General features: G+C 43.3%; 1 protein-coding gene across 1 annotated transcript in view; it reads left to right on the top strand.

Moving 5' to 3' along the window:
• Positions 1 to 4,963, top strand: part of LOC149302953 (synphilin-1-like) — a 100,250-nt gene extending 95,287 nt beyond the window's left edge. The window contains exons 10-11 of the mRNA XM_089481720.1: positions 3,031 to 4,410; positions 4,772 to 4,963. Of these exons, the coding sequence (XP_089337846.1) occupies positions 3,031 to 4,410; positions 4,772 to 4,963 (1,572 nt within the window). The remainder of the gene's footprint in view (positions 1 to 3,030; positions 4,411 to 4,771) is intronic.
• The last annotated feature ends 17,062 nt before the right edge of the window (positions 4,964 to 22,025 follow it).

Here is a 22,025-nt window from a genome sequence, read left to right as displayed (position 1 = left end):
TCTTACCTTTTCTTCCTTCTTCCTCCTTTCTGCTTTCTCTTCCTGCTTTCTCTTCCTGCTTCCTCCTTCCTCCTTTTTGATTTCTGTTCTAACTTTCCTTCTGTTTGCCGCTCGCAGTCTGTGCAGTGCGGCTGCGCACAGCTGTTTCTGCTGAGCGCCGGGGCTGGATATAATCGTCATATCCCGTCGCCCGGCGCTCAGTTACAGACAGCTGGTGAGTGTGACCTTAATACAGCTGCAGGACTGGTTGGGGAGATCACAGATTTCCCTAACCAGTCCTGCAGCCTGCAGCTGCCGATCGGGCAGCTGTGAGCACCCTCACAGCTGCACCCGAGTGCACTCACCCTGGGGGGGGATTTCTATATTATCGGTCCCCCCCGCATGATTTCCTGGGGGGGATCCGTCCCCCCCGTCCCCCCCGGTTCCTACGCCCGTGCCAATCCACACACATACTAATCCACACATACTAATCCACACATACTAATCCACACATACTAATCCACACATACTAATCCACACATACTAATCCACACATACACCAATCCACACATACACCAATCCACACATATACCAATCCACTCTCACTGAATGCTTTCCTACCTTTCCTCTTTTCTCCTTACAGCTCCTTTTCCTCCTCCTTCTTCAGATCTTCTGTCTTCTTCCGGGTAAGAGGGCACGGACAGCGGCGGGCGCGGCTTCAGTGTTGTGCATCGGGATCTGACAACAAACCCCCGCGCACAGCAGCTGTTGCCGCGCGGATCACAAGGGAGCGGTATCGGAGGTCTTTAACAGACCTCCGGCTCCCTTGAGTGATTTTAAGCCGGGTTCAAGGGAGATCCTTGAACCGGCTTAAAATCACTCAAGGGAGCCGGAGGTCTGTTAAAGACCTCCGATACCGCTCCCTTGCGAGCCTGCTCCTCCAGCGGCGGACATTACTGTCCATCTCTGGAGGGGTGCCGGGTGCCCCCCTGATGAGCGGCACCCGGTGCGGACCGCCCCCCCCCCCCGCTAGGTACGGTACTGGCGGCAGCGGTAAGCTACGGTGGCGTTGGACCCCGCGGCGGACCCCGCGGCGGCGCCCCCTGGAGTGTGGCACCCTGTGCGGTCGCACAGGTCGCACACCCCAAAGGCCGGCCCTGTTTCCTATATATCCAGCCTTGTGTGTGTTTTCTCTTAGCCTGTGTGTACCTTCCCATCCACTATCATGCATCATGGGGTACAAACAGAGACCATTAGATCCAATGCATCGAGGCTCCTTCTTGGATCCTGAGCCAGCCTGAGGGATTTTTTGTAGCTACGAGATTGTTTTCATTTTACAATTAATGTTTTGGGTTTTTGTTTTTTTTACTTTTGGGAGAAATCACTTCCTTTGATGTTGACAGGTAATACTACGTAAATAGCTAGTGAGATCATGCACAACAAAATCATTTTTATTTTCTCAAGTGATTAAATTATGTGCTTCTGGTGCAATATTAAGTGCTTATTGATTTGACATTGTGATAATAAATAAGGTTATCATGATTCCTGTCTTTTACAAAAAGAAACTATGTGGCAAATGAATGAAACTGTAACTAAGAAGGATTGGGTTCAACAAACCATGCAATTAAAAGCATTATGTTGTCTAATTTAATACAGAGAATAGTTTTCATACACCAAAGTTAAATAAGCAAAGTTGGTATTTCTGGAAATCACATGTTCTGATAAAATTTCCCACTAGTTTATATAAACCAAAACCACATGAAAACCCCTAAAACCTTAGAGGACTACTATGCTCTCTCTATCTTAGATGTGTTTACCACATTACAAATTGGCGTTGGTTCTAGTTTACAATACCATAAATCTGTATTTAATACTTTTTAATCAGTTTGTCTGTGAATTCATCCTTATCTATTCATAGGTGTCTTCTAATAATGTTCTATAGAGCATTTCTCCTTGACATGACAAACTGGGTTTAACATATACATCATGGGAGGCTGACAACTGATGGCGGAGTTAACCACGTTAACTCATTAACCAGAATTCATCAAGGCAGATCAACATAATTATACACATAAAGGCAGCAGGAAAAAAATCATCATGATACATAGCGTCGGAATGCAAAATGCCAAATGTATTTTCCAAAATATATTACATATATATAAATAATATATCAAAGCTCAAGACTTTGACCTCATCAATGGCTGTATTTGCCTCAAAGTATATTTATACTAGACAACATGCTTACTTATGTCTGCTCAGTCGTGTATATACATCATGTGTGAGATACAGTTGTTCCGTATTCTATATTTCCTTTTAACTTGTTTCCCATTGTGATAAAGAGGTTGGCACAGAACTAAAATGTTAAAGAAAACAGAATGAAACCAGCAGAGGGCAGGCAGCAACCAGGTAAAATATACATTCGCATACTACCATACTACATTATTAGCATTCAACATGACTGTTAAGACTTTGTTGTTTTATAACTATTATGACAGTAAGGACTGAATCTACTGTGTCATCAACTGAACTAAATGATATAAAATGATTGTTTTAAAATATTCATGTATTAAAAATTCAGCATATAACATTTTCATTTAAAATACACCTAAGGTGAAAGCACTCGCATAAGTGTCCATCTATGAAAATAATTTAAAAAAATATTCAATAAATTATACATCTGAACATACCTGCAGACAGGCCCAGACTGGTCATTTGGCTCACTGGGCAAATGCCAGGGGCAACTGGCTGACAGGGCTCTATACACGGGTCAGGTGCTGCTGTGTGCGGCCACCACCTGGATATGTCAGGCCGGACATGAGTTATGAAGCCCATGGAGCAGCGCAGCTTAGGCGGAGTGGGCCTTGACAGAGCTAGGTGGTGTGCAAAAAGGAAGGATTTAATTTAATTGGTTTAGAATTGTTATGGGTGGGGTTATTAGTAAGGTATATAAGTGGCAACCATTTTGTAAACTGTCACTTAACTGCTTATCCAAATCCTGGTTGTTCTGTATTGAGCAATTTGGTTCGGAGAGGCTTTTGCTTTCTTTTTCAGATGGAGCGGGAAATTGAGGAGATTCTGGAGGGGCTTCGGATGGCTACGAGGGAACGTGGTACCGGTTGGCTGAGGGAGCAGTTGGCACCTGTGTTGGACGTCGCGGCGGTTCCTTCGTCGGGTCGGCCTGTGCGGCGCACACGGCCTCCGGAACGCTTGAGCCCGGAGTTGTCATCTGGAGGACGTCAGGTCCGGAGCCGTTCAGGAGACAGGCGTGACGAGAGTGTTGGAGGCCGGAGCGGAGTTGGTGTTCGTGGGAGTGGTACTTCGCGGGCGCCCCGTGGTTTTCAACGGGCCCTGGCGGAACAGCAGAGGTTGGAGGTCGACATGGCTGGTGTGGGTCGCGGCTACGTTGGCAGGTATGAGGAAACGAGTGCGGCGGGCCCCGGGAGGTCGAGGGGTGCTGTTAGGTCAGCGGGGGGTGAGATAGGTGGCAGCGTGGTTGGCGGTGCATCTGCCCCTGAGGTGCGCAGTGGCGGGAATTCTCCGTCGTGCTCGGAGGAGGAGGAGGGAGCGGTTTCTGCAGCGTTGAGGGTTAGTGGCAGCCCCCGAGCGTTTTCTGCGGGCCTTCGGTGCGGAGAAGGTGCCGTTTCGGCGGCTGAGCAGCTGACTGGAGGTGGTGAGAGTTTCGCGGCGGGCCTCGGGCGGTCCCGTGGTGCCGTCTCCGGTTTTACGGCCACTTCATTGGGCCGGGCTCAGCGTGTGACGCAGGATGTTGGGTTGTTGGTTGAGGAGGCTAGTTCTAGGCAGGTGGGTCGCGGTGGCCGCACTTTGGGGTTTGAGAGTCAGGCGCAGGATGTTTCTTTTCTTCGGGATAGTATTGAGGCGCTGTCTTCATCGGGGGGTTTAGGTAGAGGTTTTAATAGGGCTTGTGATAGGTCTAGGCCTCCCTGTGGTAGTCCGGGGAGGGAGGTTGGGGATGTTAGTGGTTTTCGGTCTCGGATTCCTGTTCGGCGTGGTTCGTCTGTTCGTGTGGAATCTTTTTCTGTGCCTCGTATTTTATCTCCTTCTAGGTCTTTCGGTGCGGTTGGAAGTCATGGCCCGGGTCCTCAGCGACGTCCTTCTGCGGCGGCTGGGGGTGATGGGAGTGCGGCCTTGCCAAGGGATTCTCATGATGGCGGCGGCCAGGATGCAGCCTCGGGGCTTGGAGCTGCAGCCAGAGGTTCCGGTGGTGAGTCTAGAGCTATGGTTGAAACCCGACAATTGTTAGACGGTTTGAAGGGGTTGTTGGGGTCTCTGCAGAAGGGGTCTCAGGTGAGTTCTGGTTGTGGGCAGGTGTGGTCTTCAGTTGGCTCCGGTGTGGGAGCAGGCAGTGCGGTAGTTGTGCCAGCAGTGGAGGGAGCGGATAGTGGTGAGGCTTTGGTCTCGGGGGCTTCTTCGGTTAGTGTCGAGAGGGCAGAATTGACAGGTGGGATTCCGGATTCGGCTAGGCAGAATGCCTATGTTTCTTTTGCTGGCCCCCTGGGGGTTCATCTGAAGCAGGATGTTAAGGATAAGATTTGGAAAGGGGATTTTGTGGAGATATTTTCTTTGTTGCCTTTGGAGGAGTTTATAGATTTGAAAGAGGAGGATAAGAAGGATGCTAAGAAGGAGGAGGAGGAAAAGAAAAAGCGTTATAGGAAGATTCCCAAGTCGTTTGGTAACTGGTTGAGGGCATTTTGTATATTGGCTAGTGTTATTGGGGAGAAGTCGCCTAATTTGTGCTCTCCCCTTTTTTGTTACTTGGATGGTATCTGGGAAGCGTATAGAACGTATGGGGGTCTGGCGTGGTGGAAATACGACGAGCAGTTTAGGCAGCGGTTGTCGGCTAATCCAGGTATGCGGACCAGATGGACCTGCCATTGTGGATGAAGCTTATGATGGCGCAGAAGGTGCAGCCCTTTCAGTCAGGGGCCGGCGCGGGCGGGCACGGTTCCGCGTCGGCCGTCAATAGGAAAGGTTTTTGTTGGCTGTTCAACGACAGCCATTGTAAGTGGGGGTCTGCTTGCAAGTTCAAGCATGAATGTTCCGGTTGTGGGGGCGCCCATAGTTTCACGAAGTGTTTCAAGAAGGGGAAATCTGGAGGAGTCCCGGGAACTACGTCTTCCGGGTCCGGGGCCGCTTCCTCTGGGGCTAACCCCGGTGAGGTTAAACGCGATGCTACCCTGGCTAAGCCGTTACGGTAATCGTGAAGCGGCTCAGTTGTTGTGCGACGGTTTTCGGTATGGGTTTTACATTCCTTTTTCTGTTAGGCAATTTAGAAGTTGTAATCGGAATTTGAAGTCGGTTTTGGAATTTCCAGAGGTGGTGAGGGACAAGTTGGCAAAGGAAGTCTCTTTGGGCAGGATGGCGGGTCCTTTTTCTTCTCCCCCTCTGGGTAATTTACGTCTGTCACCTTTGGGGGTGGTACCTAAGAAGGAAGTTGGGAAGTACAGGTTGATCCATCACCTGTCATACCCGAAGGGTTTGTCGGTGAACGATGACATTGCTGAGGTGCTGTGTTCTGTTTCCTATGCATCATTTGACCAGGCTGTCGAGTTGGTTAGGAAGGCGGGCCCTAATGCCCTTATGGCTAAGGCAGATATTGAATCGGCATTTCGTTTGTTACCGATTCACCCGGATTGTCATCATCTGTTGGGTTGTTATTTTGAGGGTCAGTATTTTGTCGACTTGTGTCTCCCTATGGGTTGCTCCATCTCTTGTTCTTATTTTGAGACGTTCAGTTCGTTCCTCGAATGGGTGGTCAGGATGGAGGCGGGGAGTCGGTTTTTGGTTCACTATATGGATGACTTTCTTTGTGTGGGTCCGTGTGGATCTGGGGAGTGTGGTTACTTGTTACGGATGTTGGAATGGGTGGCCGGGTCGTTTGGCGTCCCGCTGGCTGCGGACAAAACCGAGGGTCCTACTACCTGTTTGAGTTTTTTGGGCTTGGAAATTGACTCGGTGGCGGGTGAATGCAGGCTGCCGCAAGATAAGCTGCGGGCGCTTAGGGATGTGGTTCACGAGTTTCGTGGTGTTCGGAAGGTGACCTTACGGCAGTTACAAGCCTTGATTGGTCGTTTGAATTTTGCGTGTAGGGCCATTCCCATGGGTAGGATTTTCATTCGAAGTTTGTCACGGGCCACTTCGGGCGTCCAGTTGGCGCATCATTTTGTACGGGTTTCGGCAGCTATGAGAGCTGATTTGGAGGTATGGGAGGTGTTTTTGCAACATTTTAATGGTACGGTGTTTTTTCGCAGGGAGTCGGTGTCCGCCGAAGAGTTGGAGCTTTATACTGACGCTTCGGGGAGTGTTGGTTTTGGGGCGTATTTTCAGGGCCATTGGTGTGCGGAACGTTGGCCGGATTCTTGGAGGGATAGTCCGCTCATGCGCAACTTGGCGTTTTTGGAGTTTTTTCCTTTGGTGGTCGCCTTGTCTTTGTGGGGCGATTCATTTCGTGATAAGAAGGTGGTGTTTTTCTCGGATAATATGGCGGGTTCATGCGGTAAATCGGCTGTCGGCTTCTTCTATGGCGGTGGTTCGGTTGTTACGGAGGTTTGTTCTGCTCTGCATGTCTCTTAATGTGGTGTTTCGGGCTGAGCATGTCCCGGGTTTCTTAAATGTTATAGCGGATTCCCTGTCTCGTTTTCAGTGGGATCGGTTCCGCGAGGTGGCGCCCGGGGCTCAGGATTCAGGTCTGGTCTGTCCGGACGAGATGTGGCACTTAGGGACGAGTTGCTTGCTGGAGGCGTGAGGGCATCGTTGGCGCCGGTAACATGGTCGGCTTATGGTAAGGTTTGGGCCGATTGGGACAGGATGGTTTCCTGTGTGGGATCTGTGCATACGGCAGCGGAACAGCTGGATGTGCTGTTGTGGTTCCTGTTTGATTTGGTTTCAAAAGGGGCTTCCCCCGCGGTCTTGGGGAGGAATATGTCAGCTTTGGCGTTTTTGTTCAAGCTTAAGGGTTGGAAAGATCATACTAAGGAATTTTTGGTTCGTCAGGCTTTGAGGGGTTTTCGGAGGCGGGTTGGTGTTGGTGACAATAGGCGCCCGGTGTCGGTGCAGGTGTTACAGAAAGTGTTGGATGTTTTGCCATCAGTGTGTTTTTCAGTTTATGAGTCCAGGCTGTTTGGGTTGGCATTCATTTTGGCGTTTTTCGGAGCTTTCCGGATCGGGGAGCTGGTGAGTAGGAGTCGGGCTGGAGGTGGGGGTCTTCAGGGGTCTGACGTGCTGGTCAGCGAGGACATGGTGTCTATTCGTTTACGGCGGTCCAAGACGGATGTGCTTGGGAAGGGGTGTGATGTCGTGTTGTATCCATGGCCTGGGTCCATGATGTGTCCAGTTCGGGGTTGTTTGGAATACTTGGCTCATCGCCCTGCTGTGGTGGGACCTTTTTTCTTACATGAGAACGGGTCGGCTTTATCGCGGTTTCAATTTTTACGGATCTTCCGTGTATGTTTGGAGCGCGTGGGTTTGGATCCGCGTCAATTTGGTACGCACTCTTTTCATATTGGGGCTGCTACGGTAGCAGCCCAGATGGGGTTCAGTGATGATTTGGTCAAGAAGTTGGGGCGTTGGGAGTCGGTTCGTTTTAGGTCGTATGTTCGGCCTGAAGGTCTGTTGTGAGCTCTGCTCTGCTGGAGGGTTTTGTTTACTGTTGTTTTGTTTTTCAGGTTTGGTGGCCTGGATCATGGGCCATTCCTACGTCTATTGGGCTGGTCAGAGAGCTGCAGTTCGTGGGACGTGTGCGCAACTGGGCTTTCAGGAGGATCGGCTGTTGCTGCGATGGATCGGCCTTCGAGGTGCGGGATGGAATGATGTGTGTGCGGAGCTTTGGCGACTCTTGAGGGATGAAGGGGTTCCGGACATTGTTTTGTTCCATGCGGGAGGGAACGATTTAGGTGTGGTTCCCCAGAAGGAATTGGTTTGGCGAATGAAACGGGATGTGGAGAGGTTGAGGGCTTTAGTTCCTCGTGTTTTGGTTGTATGGTCGGAGATTGTTCCGAGGTTACACTGGAGGCATGCACGTGATGCGGATGCCCTTGCGCGGTGCAAGGGTAAGGTGAATAAGCTCATGGCGAGCTTTATTAGGCGTTGTGGTGGCCTGGTGATACGGCATTGGGAGTTGGAGTCCCTGTTGCCTGGCTATTTTAGGGAGGACGGTGTCCACTTATCTGATGTGGGCCTGGATTTTTTGAATTTGGGTTTTCAGGACGCGTTAACCCAAGCTTTGTTTTTTCGGTGTGGCGGGGCTCAGATGGCTTGAGGGGTTCAAGGTCTGGCCTGTGGCGGGGTTAGTTGGGGATTATTGCCTAATACGGTGTTTTGTTATGTTTTTGGTTAATAATTTGACTTGGTTCAAGTTATTGGTGTAGGTTTCGAGCTGGTCTGTGGCTCAGAACCTGGGGTGGTGTAGGGGTGTCTCGGTATGCCCCTGCATTGGTGTGTGGTTAAATTGGTGGTGTGGGGGTGTCTCGGTATGCCCCTGCAGTGGTAATTTGGTTAAATCGGTGGTGTAGGGGTGTCTCGGTATGCCCCTACATAGTTATAATTTGGTTAAACGGTCTGGTAGGGGTGTCTCGGTACATCCCTATTGTGGTCAATATGTTAATATGTTAATGTGGAGGCACCTGGTATGTGTTGGTGCCATTATATGGTTAATTTATTGGTTATGTGAGGTCATTGTCAGTGTTAATAAGATTTGAGCTGTTAATAATGTTAACCGGGGTGGCTGGGTTGACAATGACCTCTAAATATTGTATATATGTTAATAAAGCTGTGGACAAAATATTTTGCACCCAAGTAAAGTGTCAGAGTCATTATTTGGGTATGGGGGTATGAGCTTCCTGGGGCACAAACTCAACTATGCGCTTGTCATGAAGCCCATGGAGCAGCGCAGCTTAGGCGGAGTGGGCCTTGACAGAGCTAGGTGGTGTGCAAAAAGGAAGGATTTAATTTAATTGGTTTAGAATTGTTATGGGTGGGGTTATTAGTAAGGTATATAAGTGGCAACCATTTTGTAAACTGTCACTTAACTGCTTATCCAAATCCTGGTTGTCCCACCCTCCCTCCCTTTAAGGTGGGTTGTGGGGGGTGACTGCCCCGTTTTGTCACAGCGGCGGGGTTAGTTGGGGATTATTGCCTAATACGGTGTTTTGTTATGTTTTTGGTTAATAATTTGACTTGGTTCAAGTTATTGGTGTAGGTTTCGAGCTGGTCTGTGGCTCAGAACCTGGGGTGGTGTAGGGGTGTCTCGGTATGCCCCTGCATTGGTGTGTGGTTAAATTGGTGGTGTGGGGGTGTCTCGGTATGCCCCTGCAGTGGTAATTTGGTTAAATCGGTGGTGTAGGGGTGTCTCGGTATGCCCCTACATAGTTATAATTTGGTTAAACGGTCTGGTAGGGGTGTCTCGGTACATCCCTATTGTGGTCAATATGTTAATATGTTAATGTGGAGGCACCTGGTATGTGTTGGTGCCATTATATGGTTAATTTATTGGTTATGTGAGGTCATTGTCAGTGTTAATAAGATTTGAGCTGTTAATAATGTTAACCGGGGTGGCTGGGTTGACAATGACCTCTAAATATTGTATATATGTTAATAAAGCTGTGGACAAAATATTTTGCACCCAAGTAAAGTGTCAGAGTCATTATTTGGGTATGGGGGTATGAGCTTCCTGGGGCACAAACTCAACTATGCGCTTGTCATGCATTTCGCAGCTGTTGGCTTGTGCCATGGCCGCTCAGTCATCCCCAGTCTGGCTTTCAAAATTAACAATTGAGAGTTCTCTCTAGGAGTTTTATCTCAAGTCTCTGGATTGTTACTTTTATTTCACAACGTCAAGGGCAATCGCCAAATTATGTGGGTCACTCAGCCCTGAGCTTTTGTATTCAGTTTAAATAGCAGTAGCATATAGGGGAATGACTGGTTCAGTACTGCCAATAAAGAACAGAATTAGCAAAGATTGTTCTGCAAGATTAACATAAATGATAAAACAGCTTTTATCAAGTCCACCTTCATAACGGCGTTGGCCAAACCATAGGTGCTGGCCAACTCCAGCCAAAAGTGCCCTGCAGCTTCTACTAAAGTGTCTTTATTTTCTCTTCACAGCTTAAGAATGCATAAAACATACTTACTAATTTATATTTGCATAAGTTTTAAATGTCCTTTAAAATAAAACATATCATTATTAAAAGTCGCATTATCATATAACACAATTTAGAATCATCCATTTGCTCAGTAAAAGATAGATTAAAATGTCTTCCATTGATATTTTGGTGCGATGATGAATCATTGTTCTATTTCAAAGTGTCTCACATGATCTTTTACACATGGTCGAAGATGATATTCTGTTATGTTTGTACAAACATCAGACATTTACTCTTTTCTTCTGATTAATAACTGTTTAAGCAGAAAGAGTATTGCTGTTCAAAGAAAAGACTATTAAGTCAAAAATGTAAGGAAATGTTTTCACCGTCCACTCTCCTGGCACCCAAAGGATGTTTGGGTGGACCTTATCAGAGGATTGTTAAGCACATGCACAGAAGTGATCCTTAATTCCCAAAAGGTACTTTTAGAAAAGCCGCCCCCCCATCCCCCTAAGATAGGGGTTATACTTGGGAACTATTCCATCCCAGGTTGACTTAATTAGCCCCCATTTTACAACACACAGGGTGGAGGATGTGCTGGGGTGATCATCAACACCCTTAATGGGGGGGACCCTGGGGGTCCTTATTTTTTTTATATGCGTCTACAGAGGAGGAGAACACACCAGATATGGCGAATTCATATTTATCTACATGTAATCAAGTGGGATTTTACATTCAAAATGAGATTTCCCGCAATAATAATTCCCAGAATCTTTTCTGAGTGAGATGGAATATTCAGCAGCCTTAACCCCTTAATGACAATTGCCGGTCCTGGCACGGCACGGAAAAGCATGTGCTTTACGACAATTGACGTGCCAGGACCGGCACGTCTTTAAACGGGTGCAGAAAGCGATCTACTATCGCTTTCTGCACCCAAAAAGCGTTGCTGAATGCCTCGACCTCGAGGCATTCAGCAACGCCGCGATCGGCACGAAGGGGCCATCTCTGGCCCCTCCACGGGGCGTCAACATCCGCCATACTTTGTATGGCGGCGGACGCCCGTTTTAAAAGCGTTTAGGAGGCGATCGACGATCGCCTCCTAAACTTAAATGGCGTCGCTGGAATGCCTCGATCAGGAGGCATCCAGCGACACCAAACACTAACCTTTTGATGGGCTGTGACCGCTCCGGAGAGCGGTCACAGCCGCAGCTGCCGGCAATCTTCGCCATCAAGGAAGATGGCCGCCGTCCTGTAACAGGAACCACAAATTTTAAAAGTTCGCTAGATAGTCCAGACCATCTAGAGAACTTTGGCTCCACTTGCAGGTTGAATACAGGTACTGCATTCACCATGCAAGTCAATGGAGCCCAGCTTTCTAATCACAGTGTGATTAGTAAAAATAAATTAAAAAATAAAATAAAATTAATAATAATTAGAAAAAAATAGTAAAAAAACAGTAAAATGTAAAAATCATTTCCCACTGATGTCACTATCAGGGGAACCTCCAAGTTGAAAAAAAATGTTAAATTTTTTTTTTAAAAAAATAATAAAAAAAATATATATATATATATATATAAAAAATATATTTTTGTGAGCAAGTCCTAAAATTAGCATATTAGCTTAAAACAATTCTCGCATGGAAAGAGTTAAAATACTGGCATATTAAATGCCCGTGGGGTGTCTACTTTTAAAAAATGTATGATTTGATGGGGTAAATTGAATGGGCCAGGTTCAACAACGTCCCAATTAACACGGGGGGAAGGATGGCCACACATCTAATTTCCAATTAGAAAAATGCACACGTACCAAATGTGGCCTTTTAGTTCCCCCAAAAAATGACACACCCATGCATGTGGGGTATCACTGCACTCAGGAGATGTTGCTGAACACATTATGGGGTGTCGTGTGACAGCGGCATATACCAGGAGCTGTAAATTCATACATAAAGTAGGTGTGTGTGGGAAAAATACACACACAAAAATATTACTGCAAACTTTGAAAAAATGCTGGTGGTAAAATATGTGCATGCAAAGAGTTAAAATACCAGCATTTAAAATACCCTGTGGTGTCTAGTTTTGAAAAATCTATGGTTTTGTTGGGCACACTGAAATGGCCTGGCTCAAAGATGTACCAAATAGGGCATGGGCAGTGGATCCCAAATGCCAAAGTTCAACATTGAAAAAAGCGCATGCCCCAAATGTGGCCCTTTTGCCCCAAAACAGCCAGGCAAAATCATTCATGTGAGGTATCGCTGTACTCAGGAGATGTTGCTGAACACATATTGGGGTGTTTTGTGATAGTGACATATACGAGAACATTTTAATTCATACCTGAATTAAAATGTGTGTGGAAAACCAAATGCAAAAAAATGACTACCACAAAGTTTGACAAAGACTGGTGGTAGATATGGTGCATGGAAAGAGTTAAAATACTAGCATTTGAAATACCCTGGGGTGTCTAGTTTTCAAAAATATATGGGTTTATTGGGCACACTGAAATGGCCCGGCTCAAAGATGTACCAAATAGGGCATGGGCAGTGGATCCCCAAATGCCAAAGTTCAACATTGAAAAATGCGCATGCCCCAAATGTGGCCCTTTTGCCCCCAAACAGCCAGGCAAAATCATTCATGTGGGGTATCGCTGCGCTCAGGAGATGTTGCTGAACACATATTGGGGTGTTTTGTGATAGTGACATAAACTAGAACATTTTAATTCATACCTGAAGTAAAATGTGTAAGACAAAACAAATGCAAAAAAATGACTACCATAAAGTTTGACAAAGACTGGTGGTAGATATGGTGCATGGAAAGAGTTAAAATACTAGCATTTGGAATACCCTGGGCTGTCTAGTTTTCAAAAATATATGACTTGATGGGGTAAATTGCATTGGCCGGGTTCAAAGATACCCGAAATGGCACATGGGGGGAAGAATTACCAGATTTGGAAAAAATGGCTTTGAAATAGCAAAACGCTACCTGTACTTATTGCCCCATAATGGGTAGAAAAAAGCAAAAAAACATAAAAACATTGGGTATTTATAAACTCAGGACAAATAGTAGAATCTATTTAGCAGGTTTTTTCATTACCTTTTATAGATGAGTAAAAGATTTTTCAACTAAAAGTTAGAAACAGTCATTTTTTTCTAAATTTTTCACCATATTTTATAATTTTTTTAATAGTAAATAATATGATACAATCAAAACAATGTCATCTAAAGAAAGCCCTTCTTGTCCTGAAAAAAACAATATCTAATGTGTGTGGGTTCAGTAAACGGGAAAGAAGAAAATTACAGCTAAACACAAGCAGCGCAGAAATGTTAAAAAGGCCATTGTCACAAAGGGTACAAAAAGTAAAATCAGCCTTTGTCTCGAAGGGGTTAAGTAATACTCATACTTCCTATGTAGTTATTGAAATATTCTGTATGCCAGTTCTTCAGATACTAAAAACTGATGTATGGGTTCGTATTTGGATTGAGAATAACTGGATTCGTGCCTGTGTTATGTTTTGAAATTGTTGAGACTGATATGAGGCTTCTACTATAAATTATTCCACCGTGGTTCAAGTAAAAGGAATGTGACAGATTTAATACCTAAAATAAATTATTAACTGTAAAGAAGCATAAAACATTATTATAGTCAAATTTTATCTTCTCATATATAAAGGGGTTATCTAATTTTTTTAAGTCATAGAAAAGCCTGTGAAATATGTTTTTATTTTATTATTTATTCAATTGTTATTGGCTTCTGGGAACTCACTTTATAGATGTCATATATAATTTTCTCTCTAGAAACATTTTTTTCTCTTGTCTTTGCCAGCCCTGTTCACAGCATATTTCTATGTCTGACCTTCGGACAAGACTCTTCCCCCTACTCTCCATCATGTATTTTAAGTGCAATAATGAATATTAAAACCCCTTATACAGGTGAGTGACCAGAAACCACAGGGCCCCTGTGTAAAAATTGCCACGGGTCCACCAACTTCACCAAGCAACACGTGCCACCTTTGCCTCTAAATAACTTGTTTGTACCGTCATTGCCCATTTGCCCCTTCCAAAATACACTATGGCAAACATACGTAAACACACATGCTAACACACATTTACTCATACCACTCATACTAACACACACTCCATACACACCACATACACATCCATGCTCACACATTTTTACATACACATTTATGCTTATACATACCTATACATAGACATCCATGCTCTCACAAACTTACACATAGAGATCCATGCTCACATACACTTATACATAGACATCCATGCTCACATACACTTAAACATAGACATCCATGCTCACATACACTTATACATGGACATTCAGACTCACAAACATACATACCGCTTCCCGTCTGTACCTCTTTATCTCTCCTGCAACTTGCGGTCCGCTGCTCACACACTGTGCGTGCTGCCTTGGTTTCACCACGGGGTCACATAATGTAAGGTAACGTAACCCGCTGCGTTCTTATCTCCCTGTGTCGGTACAAATTTGTTTAGAAAAGACCCATCCAACCTGGATCACCCCAGGACAGGTCAGAAGGGCCCTTTCTGAACACTTTTAAACCGGCACAAGTGTCACGTTCTGCCCAGGCTGCGGAGCTGCATATCTGTCTTGTTTCAGTTTCCCTGTTTTGCTTCGATCCATTCCTGGATTTCCTTTTGCTTTGTTCTGATCTTCCATTCCTTGCTTCTGCTTCAGCTCTGTTTCCTTTATAAGGTGTGCCCCACCTGTGTGTTCCGTTTGTCTCAGTCTTCAGTCTAAAGGTATGTCTCAGTGCTATGTGTTTGGTTTCCATGTTTGGTTTGATTCGTACCACTGTCAGCAGGGATTAGTGTTAGGACCCACCGTCATTGGAGTACTTTGGCGTAGTGGTGGGCTAAGCATACTATGGCCATATGATGTGACGGAATCTCCAATTGTTATCATATAGTTCTAGGCTAGTTCTTGTATTCATGTTTGTTTGTCTCTTATGTACCTTTCCCTTCTTCCTTGTATTATCTGAGGATTCTGGTTCCTCTCTCCTCTCCCTATGTCCTAGTTTATTTGGCCTATCCTTGCTTAAAGGAGAAGCGTCCGAGGATTCCGGCTCCTCACTCCTTCCCCTGTGTTCCTTGCCTTGTTCCCTGTCCTTTGTTGTGCCCTGTATCATGTATATCTTGTCTAGTAATGTTTATTCCTTGTCTGGTTCACTGTAGTGCCCTGTAACATGTATGTCTTGTCTGGTTATGTTTCGTGCCTGGTCTCCCTGTCCCTTGCTTGTTATGTTTCTGCTATACCCTTTGCTTAGCTTCCATACTCCCAGCCCGCAGCATCCTGCACGTGATTCTTGTGTGATGTCTCATGCCTGTTCCAGGGTGCCTGCAGGATTTCACTTTGTTCTGGACTACATCCTCTGCCATATCAGGGCGCTGGTGTTTGGCTGCACTACCCTAGGTGCTCAACACCTGGGTGAGTGTGGTCACCCTGTAACCAGGCCCTGTCCAAACTCCACTACTGCACTGTGACTCCTGCATACAATCATCGGGCGCGCTGGGTCCTTTAAGCCATCTGTTTGGACCCAGTCCGTGACAACAAGGAAACGGGAAAAGGTGGTCGCAGCAGTCCTCTAGGGGGATGGGCCCAGTCACAGTTGCAACCTCTGTAGTTACTACTCCTACAAGCTCAATGCCCTTAGCAACCTCTTAGTTCACCTATAGGGTGGGGTCAGCCTTGGTAGTATTCTCTTGTATTGGCTCCATAGTCATACTAAAGGATGTACTATCAAAAACTCCAAAGAAATCAGCATGTTCTAAAGAAATGATCTTTGAGGTCTTGAAAGCTTAGTTGACATTGTTACATCTTTGTTTACTAATTGAGACATGCTAAATGTGATAAAGCTAGGACATAGTAAACCTTTGACTGTCTCCAAGAATAGTTTTCCCTGAATATGCATCTTTACAAGATATTTCCCAGACATGACAGGGTTTAAATGCCAGCCTATTATTAAATGTCCTTTGAGGCATGAAACGTGTAAGGTGGTTGTCCTTCTATCCATACCATTGACAAACAGTGTTATGGTATCTTATTTATGTTGATGGCCTTTACCTTTTCTGGATTTTTTTTGAAGTCTCCCACTATCTGGTTGTCTTGTGACAAGATTTTGCTACCCAGCTATTTGCAGCTGTTATAGGAATACAGGAACAATCACCTCTATGCTTATCCTTATCTGTGTTTATTATAGACATTACATGATTCATACATATATAGCCCCATGATTTGTTACATGGGGCATACATTTAGCTCCCCAACTGCAGGGAATCTACCCCAATTATTCCCTGAAAAAAATCATTTCATTATCGGCATATTCTGGGGCGCTAGGAGAGAGAGAGAATTTGGAAAGAAGGGCAGGCCAGTGCTAAGATTATGGGTGCCAGTAATGTAGACATTAAAAATCACTGTCCACTCCCTTTGCTCTCAACTGGTCCAGTTCCTGTGGGTCATTACCTTTTCAGGGTCCTTCCAGCAATGTCAAACAATGTCTTTGCCTCCTCCCCATTAGCTTACCTAGGGCCTGTCTTCCTCAGGAGTAAAGTTAGTTTTTTTCTAAAGTGATATATTTCTACTAATGTCCCATTAACCCCTTAATCTGGAATTTTGTGTATACAATTCACATACGTCCAGTCCTGAACACAGAGTGATGTATATGTATAATGTCAGTCAGCTTTTGGCAGTTCCCACAGATTTCTGACAGATCTGGTCACACTCTTTAGGATTTTAGCCTCAGGAAAGGGTGATTAGAGCCAGAACGCTACGGGAGTCTGGAGCACCATTATATTGCATGTAATATTGCATTATATGTCCCCCCAGTAGCAACACCGTAGCTCTTACTCTTTGCAAGCAAGGCACAAGACAAGGTCCATGTAAGTATCTGAGTAATAGAGAGTGAAAGTGAGTGAGACTGTCTAAGAGAGAGAGCGAAAGCGTGCGTGTGTGTATATTGGGGGTATGGACACAGGTGCTGGCATGGCACATCCCTTTGCTTGCCCTTAGGCCAAAGGTTGCCAGCACTCCTCTGCTCAGCCTGCATTTTATATTGTGCTTCCACACACACCTACTAATGTTCTCAATAATAAAAATTATTTTGACCTAGCAAAGATAATTACTGGACATTCAAAATCTGCCTGAGCTTGTGTCAAGAGCCAAAGAGGATGTTAGTTCCTGTATAATGTTTGCTTGAGTGCAACTAACTGCTGGAGCCTGCAAACTGTTAAATAACCTGTTTCTTATATCAGCCATCTCAGGAAATCTGGCAATTTACAATCAATATAGAAGAAAACAGTATGGTGTATTAATCCCATTAAATATTTGTAACAGTTGTAAAGTTTAGTAGTTAAATTCTGTGACAAACCACACGCTTAGTCTTTGAATGATACATGTTTCTTGTCATACAGCTGCATTCCAGACAACATGAAGACTTTTTGGTTCTCCTGTCGAGATATTGTATCCCAAATTCCAAATGCATTGATAGTAAGGGCGGAAAAGAACCAAGTGGCCCATATAGTTGCATAGAATAATAATTTTTGACGTATTCATTAATTAGGATAGCTTTTCGGACAACACAAGATTTCTTGAATTATTTTCCTTTTTATGTCTGTATATGAGCGTCAGAAAAAGAGGGCATGATTTGTAATATAGTTTATAGAGGATTGGAGAGTGAGGGGTAATCTCTAGGCTGTATGTTGTAGTATCTTATATCAGGGAAACAGAAATTATGAACTTGGCTTTCTAGAAGAAGAGCTGAATAAAGTCCTAGACAGTGTAACAAAATAACGCATTTCCCCCCCAGAAGAGCCGCTCTGCAGAGATAGGATTTCTACGACAGGTTAATGCATAGAATAGTTGATGTAGTAATTTTTCATTTAAAGGGACATATACTCATAACAATAACAAACGCACCTGAAAGTATTTTACAAGTACGTTATTATGTATTTGTTACCTGTACATAAAACAAAAATAAAACTAATTTCCTTTGGGATAAGTGTGTGTGGAATCTTGTTAGACCCCTGGAACTCTCATGCAAGCCATTCCAGGAGTAGGCTTAGAGTATGCTGTTTGTGCACAGTGGAAGCATGAGTGATCAGCCAAATGCATCTCCTGCAAACCAAAGACCTAGAGGATGGAGAAGGGGGGCAAATGCATAGAGGGGCCTCCATGCATTTAAAAAGCAAAGAAAAATGTAAGTTAAGGAAGAGACTCAGCTGTCATACCCATTGAAGTGCATAGGAAGACTGGATTTCCCCTTTAACCACAACTTATGAATTGGTAACTTTGGTCTTCTCTACTTTGTAAGAGGTCGTCATGGGTAGATTTGATAAATCATGGGAAAGCAGTGTGACCGCGGCCTGCCTTGTCAAGTTCACAGCAGGATTTGCACACTGAATACGTTGGACAGAAAGATGGACGAGTCAAATTCATATATGACTTCTCTCCTCCTGATGAGTCTTGTACCCACAACACCTGAGCCATCTCATCTTGTCCCCATGACTCACTAAGAAAAGGTGCATAGACAAGGAGGGCAATCTAATTTGTTTAAACACCTGTGTTTGAAATGACATCTTAAAGTATTGTCTATGAGGGTTTTTTTTTATCATGTCTTCCACACTTCAAAATCTGTCACATTTTCTCCTAGTGTTACAAATACAATACATTTTATACATTGTATTATTCTGATTATGCTATTGTTTTGAAGTCTATTGACTTTTTATGCAACAGATTATTATTTCCTCTTGTCTGCAAGAACTGTAATAAACCTTCAATGGCTGTAGAAGTTCTCCTCCGTTATCTCACTAATGAAGTGAAAAAATATTCCTGGCTTTGCTGAAACAAGGTATCCTTCCATCCTCATTTGATGTGCTCGAGGGCGGTTTTCATTATGTCATGCGGATAATTAAAATAAACTGTTTTTTTCCAGAAGGATAACAAGCTTCATTGGTTACAAAAGCAGTGTGGGATTAAATGAAAGCTAATTTGATCAATTGCTTACAGTTACAGAGGTCTCTGGATGAGACAGAAGCCAGTGTACACACTTTGGCAGATGACAAATCAGTGCAGTCAACACATGCCGTAAATGTAATGAACATTCCTATGGACTTCATTTTTTATCCAGTAGAGGGGAGAAAAAGATTAATCCCAATAAATGAGCTACTTAGAGTCCTAAAGATACAATACAGATAGCGAGTGGGTCAATTCCACAAAATACTTAGCCATATAATGTTTAACAATTCTTAGCCAGCATCTATTAACTGTTGGTAGTCTGGGTGTAAATGCGGCAGCTTTTGAAGTGCTCACCACTGAGGTTTCTTACCGTAGTATAAAATACATTAACTATAGTTGAAAAAGGAGTGGGCATCTAGTAAAAACTCAACTGTGCTTAATACTTGCTTTCTCTGTTTTCTTCTTGTTTTCAAATTACCATTGATTCTGGGATTCACAGTGTAAATAATGTGACTGGTAACAGCTAGATGGCACAATAATTAGACACTTGTACTTAAACATTTAAGGTAATAATAATGACGATAATAAATAAAATATAAACTAAACATAAAACTAATACTAACTATAATAATAATGTGATCATAGTACACTACGAGGTAGTATAGAGTGAGTGTAGATATATAAACAACAATATATATTTGGACAATAGGTAGGGAGTTGCTGGCTCATCGAGACAACAATTTATCTAAAGCACTGGCTCAAATCTGGATTTCCTATTTGACTCCAAATGCCATTTTTTTTCATGCCCAATTCCATTTGTTCCTCTGATGGCCCTTGACGGTGCTTCTCCATCATAGAAGCCCCTGTGGAAGTGCCGGCAGCGGAGGTTGTCTACGCGCATCGCGCAGACATCCACCAGCCGGACCCCGCTAGACACCAGCGAGTCTGGAGGTGCATTGGTAAGTCTGGGGGTGGCATATCTGAGGGGCAGTGGGCCATATCTAAGTAAGGTGCATTATGAATTAAGGGGGGACCTTAAAATGGCTATTGGTTTTCCAAATTTCTGTTTATATATAACATATGCTGACTAACCGCATAATAGATACCAAAAATGTTAAAATACATGTATTCCTGTTTATTAGGTAAAATACTGTTTTACCATTCCATTAATGTGTTGTTTTTTTTATTTAAAAATATTTTTTCTTTAAAATAGCACCAAACTTTTAGGGTGCAGCCTATAATAGGGTGCGGCCTATATTCGAGCCAAGACGGTATATAGTAACATAAATATTGCAGAAAAGATTGGCAATAACATTACAAAGTCCTGATATAGGCTGACATTTGAATTTGAAAGTAGAATTTTGTAACTTCAATTGTGTAAGTAAAATGTTGATAATTGGTAAAATGTATAAATTAACCTGTTTTAAAAGATAACCAGTTATGTTTATAGAGTCACAAATGCTATTGTATACAGAGTGGTAGTTAATCTAATATAAGGGAAAATGCCTAGGATCAGTATGGATATAATGGCGAAGAAGATCTCGCAGGCAGGTACAGGAGCTCCAATTCTTAAAATACACCAGCAAACATATGTTCTCCTTCATATTCTTAGGATGCAGCTTGATGATGCCAACCAAGAAACTTGGTATAAAATCGAAGAAGAATCTTGCACTAAAGGAGACTTAAATTATATTGTCTGGGGGATACAAAAAGAAAGCAAACAAAAAAAAATATCTATAACCAGCGATAATATGATTTTGAATCAACTAATACCTAGCTGGACAAAACTAAAATCGAAATTAGGTCTTTGGAATAAATTAACCAGACATGTCGATATTAAAATTTTAGAACATTGTATGGCCGACCTAACTATTTCGGAGTGGAAAAAAAGAGGAATTAACTATATTGGAGATCTGGTACTTAAGACAAGTGTGAAACCCTTTGAGCAATTAAAATCTGAATTTAATTTATGAAACGACGATACATTTAAATATTTAAGGGTTAAAAATTTCTTAAAAAACCATTGTATCTTAGACAATGAATCAGCAAATATTAAAGCGATTCAGATATTAGAGCAAAAGAAAATTAAAAAAGGTGCTTCAAGATTCCTAGATGCCCTTCAAGCAGAAAAGTATCCGATAAAAAAATATAAAACTATAAAAAAATGGGAAAACCTACTAAAAATCCAGATTAATCCAGAGGATTGGTATAAAGCTTTCAAAAATGTTTCCAAGGCTGTAAGAGATTTGTCTTTATTTGAATTACAGTTTAAGCTTTGTAATAACTGGTATCTAACTCCAAAAAGACTATCCCATATATATCCTCAACACTCTAGTATTTGCTGGAGATGCAGAAAGGAAGAAGGAAACTATCTGCATATGTGGTGGCATTGTAAAAAAATTAGAAATTTTTGGGACATAGCTTTTGATTTTTTAAAATACACTATGAATATTATAATCAAAAGAGAACCAACAACAGCATTGATACATCAAAGTTGGCCTCCTCTTACCGCGACCCAGAAAACGTTTACGATACAATGTTTTTTAGCAGTTAAAAAAATAATTGCTAAATATTGGAAACAAGATGTAGACCTGTCTAGAGCCTTATTAGTTTCACAGGTGAAACACCAAATAATAATGGAAGAAAAAGTTAGTTGGATCCTAAACTCATCAACGAAAGTAAAAAAAATGTGGAAAGATATATCTAATGTTATAATCAAAATCCTTTGAGATACCCCTGAACATTCAAATGAAATATAATTCCTGATCACTCTCTAAAAACTCTCTCTAAAAACTTCTACTAGCCGGACCTGCACTCTCTCTTAAAGAATGTAATAAGTATGACATATATGTTAAATCAACAACCATTTATATGTCCTGTTTTTGTTTTATGTAATAAAGGAAAAAAAAAAAAATAGCACCAAACTTTTAGGGTGCAGCCTATAATAGGGTGAAGCCTATATTCGAGC

This window comes from Sceloporus occidentalis, unplaced genomic scaffold (genome assembly GCF_023333645.1).
Source record: "Sceloporus occidentalis isolate IW3139 unplaced genomic scaffold, rSceOcc1.0.p SCAF_16, whole genome shotgun sequence".
NCBI lineage: Eukaryota > Metazoa > Chordata > Lepidosauria > Squamata > Phrynosomatidae > Sceloporus > Sceloporus occidentalis.
The sequence above is the reverse complement of the archived record's forward strand: the minus strand, read 5'-3'. Positions and strand labels throughout refer to the sequence as shown.